At 49.0% G+C, this 5,506-nt stretch overlaps 1 protein-coding gene across 1 annotated transcript in view; it reads right to left on the reverse strand.

Moving 5' to 3' along the window:
- Positions 1 to 1,043: 1,043 nt before the first annotated feature.
- The window catches only part of TMED8 (transmembrane emp24 protein transport domain containing 8), a 5,323-nt gene continuing 860 nt past the window's right edge, over positions 1,044 to 5,506 (reverse strand). The window contains exons 2-6 of the mRNA XM_009993971.1: positions 5,207 to 5,349; positions 3,991 to 4,120; positions 2,925 to 3,066; positions 2,388 to 2,687; positions 1,044 to 1,391 (exon numbers count right to left, since the gene is read on the reverse strand). Of these exons, the coding sequence (XP_009992273.1) occupies positions 1,174 to 1,391; positions 2,388 to 2,687; positions 2,925 to 3,066; positions 3,991 to 4,120; positions 5,207 to 5,349 (933 nt within the window). The 3' untranslated portion in view covers positions 1,044 to 1,173. The remainder of the gene's footprint in view (positions 1,392 to 2,387; positions 2,688 to 2,924; positions 3,067 to 3,990; positions 4,121 to 5,206; positions 5,350 to 5,506) is intronic.

Consider the following 5,506-nt stretch of genomic DNA (forward strand, 5'->3'; position numbering starts at 1 on the left):
CAACTCTGCCAGTACTTGAGCAGAAGGTGATCACTAACGCCATCAAAACATGCCAAGGAACTCCATCCTTTACCACACATTCAGGATTAGTAATAGCCTTGCTGGTTCTGGGTCACATAAAGGACTGGTTAAATCCCACACCTTTTGAGTTTCTGAGCAGAGATATTCTCTTCCAACAGTACCTTTGCAACAGCAATAGCAGCTGACAAGCTACCCTCTCTGGGTAAGGCTCTGGGGAGCCTTTTCCTTGCTACATATGGTATCATCCAGCTGGCAGCAACACCAGTGAACCAACATGCTGCTTCTAAGGAACATGTCCTGTGTATTTATTGGTTGTACTCCAACCTTTTTGGATTTATTCAGCACAGCAATAAGTAATTTCCTCTGCTTCACATCTGGATTACAGAAGAAACTTCTGGTGGTCACCAAAGTTTTAATCATCTACATATCCCTGCAATCAACAGATACAACATCCAATTCTTAATCTGTTGGAAAACCTTCTTGTGGACCTCTAGGTATGCACTCTCCCCTCACCCTCTGTTCAAACACATGCTGTGACTGCCTTTTGGGGCCCGCAAGTTGTCTCATGGCCTTGCCACTGCATGGGCTAGCCACCGCATGGGCAGCTGCACCTCCACCCAGAGTGAAGGCAGCACTGGCTGCTGATGACACACACTGGTGGTAGGCGACAAGGTTACCAACGGCTCGGTGACAAGCCAGCTGTGCTTTTGGCTCACTGCAGCCGAGAGCTGCCCTCTAGTGATACAGCAGGAGAGTCAGAATAGTTATTCACAATAGTAACAGATCAAGAATATTTTGCCTTCATTTTGTACCAGTGCAACAGATGGAAACCATGAGCACCTGAACCTGGCCTCTCGGCATTTCCCAGCTGTGACACAAAGGCCCAGCCCGATGCCTGACAGAGCAGATCTCCCAAAGCTTTACAGCAAGTGCAGCCGCCTGTGGACAACCAGGCAGTCACAACTACAATTCTCCACTGGGACAGCAAGGAAGGAGGGTGCAGGGAGAAACCAGTTAGTGTCTGAAAAGAAGCTGGCAGAATTGTGCCTTGGTTCTGTCACATAGCAGTGCCCATCAGGTGGTACCAGGGCTGGGTGGCAGCCTGCTACCCTCCCCATTACCTGCCTGCCATCCCTGCCCCTTCCCATTCTTTCAGCTAGTGTAGTAGACATGAAAGAACAGAGTCTTATTGCGGAGGAGAGAGTAGGAGTTGTCAAATTTCAGCAGGTAGATGCCCTCGCCTGGGTACTCGTGGCTGCCTGCCTGCACCTCCCGATGGCTGTTCCTCCGATACACCGGCATGATCTCTCCGTAGCGGTTCCGCAGGCAGCTCCTGGAGCCCCTCTCCACGTCACCAGCAGGGGCGAGTCCTGAACGGGAGAGAGGAGACAAGTCAGTCAGGGCCAGTTAAGCCACTGGGTAGCCCAAAAAAGATCAACGAGACCAGAAAGCAGCAGAGGCCTGCAGGTACATGGAAGGCAAACTATGATAGCATTACCCGCAGTGTCGGCTCTGACCTTTCTCCAAATAATACCCACAAAGTCCAGCTTTTCTTATCATGACAGAGAACACGCCGAGAACCAGTTCTCTTGAGAGTACTGATGGGACAGTATCCACTTGCCTGCCAGCCTGGTCTCCTCTTCCTGGAACTTAACTTTTAGACACCTTATTGCTTTTATACACACAACAGTGGTCCAGTGATATAGAACTGAAGCAAAAGAAAGGCAGGAAAGCTCTTAGTTTTAACCTCACTGTGTTTATGTCCTCCATTCACTTCTCCAAGAGGATTCCTCATACTCCTGCAAAACCTATTTCAGATACCAACCCCCAAGCTACACTGGTCACATATGCACTGAAGCCACAGAAGAGGCAACATTGCTGTGTTTCACAAGCACAAAGCCACAGCTAGCAATCCTCCTAAATGCAGCCAACAGGAGCTACTGATGTGCTAGGGGTAAAGAAAAATGAACAACCAACCAAACCAGAAACAAACTCAGAAACAATACCTTTTTTGTTCCTAGTCACCAGCAGAAATTTCTCAGTCTGAGAAGCTAAGAAAACCAGTCAAGTTAAAATTTCAGACCCTTGTCTTTTTATCAGCTAAAAGTTGAACATGTGATTTCTGATTTTATTTTTCAATGTGTTCAGTTTTAAAAATGCTCTTGCAGAAGGACAGCCATTGACATACACTGAAGCAGGAAGGGATAAATGCTTTCTCATCACAGTCTAACCAACAACCCTAAAGGCTGCAGTGATAACAAGCAGGCTGAGTAAACAAAGTAGATGGAAATTGCAGCATCTGACAGACGCTCTGAGCAGCATGGCAACAAGCACCACTAATTAACCCTCACAAGCTCTGGACTAACCTTCCATTTCCTCCTCCTCCTCTTCGTCCTCCTCATCACTGGATTCGCTGACCTGAACAGTAATGGCAGTGCTAGTAACAGTGGTCCAGTCAAAATAGACTCCAAACCCTATGTCATAGTCATCTGTAGCAAACTCCCAACAAATGCACTTCCCATCAGGATGGGTTGGCACACGGACTGTCACCACCTCGCCTCGCTTCACCACCATCCGGCCGTTCTTCTCCTTTCCCACCTTAGCTTTGAACTCCTTCGTCTTCTCAGTGGTCCACATGGTGGGTGGAGCCAGAGGGGGAGGCTGAGCTGAAAAAAGGGAAAAGACTGTGGGCTCACCCGACTTTTCACTACTCATAAGCTGTTATCTGAAAACAAGGAAGCTATTCCTGGTAAGGTTTTTGCATTCTGGAGCCTGCTAGCCAGAAGCCTAAATTTCCAGTAGGAATTAGCAGCATCTCCAGGACAGCCTCTGCTCTTCTCTAGGCCTGCCAAGGCAGGCACTTAAAAAGTGGCCCAAATAAATGTTTGCCTTTCAGGACTCACCTTTCCTCTGCTCCCCAAGGAGGTCTGTGGTCTCCAGCTCAGCTGAAAGGATATCCACAGCACCAGTGTGATCTGACTGAATCATGACTATATCCCCTACCCCTTGAGGCACATGGTAGTTGGCTACCGGAACAAAAGCTTCCTGCACAAAGCACATAAGAAACATTGTCACAAAGACCATTGTGGTAACAAAGTCCTCAGCTGGATTTAAAACAACTCATTAGTAATTCAGACACCCTTCTGAAGCCAAGTCAGTCCCTGCATAAGCTTCTGTTAGTTAAAAAGAATTTGCTGGCCTCGAGACACCTCTCTGCATTATTTCCCCCCACAACACCAAAGTGATGAACTTTGAAGTCAAATGCTGCATTAGTCTCACATATTACACACGCCCCGGCCTCGCACATCTTTGCATCTGCTTCAGAGGTAATTTCCACCTCTCAACAAAAGAAGCAGCCTTACAGACTTAGCTGACTACTCTTGGAAACAATTCCCAAGACACAACCTCTCTACGGAGAGCCTTACAGCTCTGTGTGCACCAAGACTACAGCCACAATCAAACTGTTATTTGCTGTGTCCTAATTATAAGTCCATCTGGTTCACAAGGAGCAGCGCTCTCTCCTCATATATGTAAAATCACAGTTCCTGAGCTGGGTGCCACTTGGACAGGTTTTCCCAACTACACCTGCAATGTGAACAAATCAGCTGCTCACCAAAAGAAAATAAAAGAATTTTTTAAAATGGCAGAGTCACTTCCAGTTCTCTCTTCCATAAAGCTGGAATTCCCAGAAGCCCAAGACAAGAGGAAAGTGAGAATAACCCTGAAGCCCTATTGAGCCAAAAACTGCAAGGAACCAAGGACTAGCCAAAGGCACGTGGAGTTTTGCAAATGAGACTGTTTGCTGCCTGCTAATGTAGGAAAAAGAATAACTGGATCTCTGCTAATACTACTTTTGTCTTAACACAACCCTTGAAGCCTCTGTCCCACAGCCCTAAGCACAGCAGTAGGGTGGAAGAACTATCGATGCAACTCCATCCTTGCTTTCAGACATAAGGAACACCCACCTACCTCTTTGGGGGACTGGATTTGGTCAGGCAGTTTCTCTTCTATTTCAGTCACTTCCTGGTCCTCCAGAACTCCAGCTTCTTCCTTCGAACCTTCAGTGGCAGCTGTGTTCACGGGTGACTCAACCTGTGACCTTTTGGAGGAAGAGAGCACTACAGTTCAGCACTTGCACCCAGGGCACAGATACAGAACACAAAGCGTGAAGAAAAAAACCCAAAGCATTGTCAAGAAAACAGTAACACTGTTTTTGTGTTCAGTTTCTAACAGAACGATAGACAGTGGGAAAGCTTAATTATTCAAGTATCCTTCAGACAGGATAGAGAAAATTTCCTGCTGCAAGTTTATTAGCTCTTACAATGGACTACAAAACTCTGCAGAATTCCTCCCAAGCTGAACGATTCTGAGATTTGAACACCTGAGCCAGTCTATACTGTCCCAAAGCAGACAATTCAGTCTCCTGTGCAGAATCAGCTGCCATATGGAGGTCACAGGGGTGAAAAAGACTGTCATGCATGCAGGGCACTGACCACAAAACGATGTTCCTACCTGCTCTGTGAAGTACTGGACTCCAAAGAATCAACCAGCTGATTTGCAGGCGCTGTCTTTTGGACTGAGTCTTCATTTTCTAACAACAAACAGAATACACGGAGAGAAGGTGAAATAAAATGCAGCCTTCAGATGTTTCCTTCCACAGACAGGTGCAAAAACTACAGACAGCACTCAAACATCGAGAAGGTCACATGGCTCTGGAAGGAAAAGCCCTGCCAACCAGTTTTTCATGTTATGAACTGTATCTAGCACCTGGCAGAACAAAGATTTTTAATCATCTCAAGCCTAGGAAAGGGAGAACAAAAAGCCATGCATGCTTTTGGAGCAGAACCACTCCCAGAAGCAGGCTTCGTTCAGAACCCACCAATCCTAGCTTCAGAAGGGCAGAACAAGCCCAAATTTCATCACGTAAAACTGGGCTGACAAAGCCCTGGGAAAAGCAATCATGCAGCAGTTTCCAGAGGGTACCAAGGAGGTGGAAATTCCTAGGTCACTGCTAGCAGGACCCTCCATAAAGACGGCTCCTGGTCTCCCCGGAGCCTCCTGAACTCCGAGAGAGCTGTGTCCCCCTCCGGCTGCAGAACGTGCTGCACGGCCCCGCCGCCCCATCGCACCGAGGCAGGGACTGGGCGCGGAGCAGTTCCCGCTTCTGCAGCTCCCATGGACACACCTCACAGCCTGGGGCCGCTTCTCGGGGCCAGCTCGGAGCTGGGAGGCACCTCCAGCCCCGGGCACGGCAACGGGCGGACGGAGCCTCTTCCAGCGGGGAGAGCACCCTGGCTCTAACGAACCTCCATCACTCCTCGCTTGCCACTGCGGGGAAGAAGCACCAGAACTGCTGCTGCGGTTCCAGGCGCTCCAGCGGCGGGGAAGCCCCGCAGCCCAGGGCAGCTGCGGGAGGGCACACCGGGCACCGCACCTGCGGGAGGCACACCCGGGCACCGCCAGATCGGGAGCGCGGCGTGGAGGG

Source organism: Chaetura pelagica, unplaced genomic scaffold (assembly GCF_000747805.2).
Source record: "Chaetura pelagica isolate M959 unplaced genomic scaffold, ChaPel_1.0 scaffold11, whole genome shotgun sequence".
In the NCBI taxonomy this organism is placed as follows: Eukaryota; Metazoa; Chordata; class Aves; order Apodiformes; family Apodidae; genus Chaetura; species Chaetura pelagica.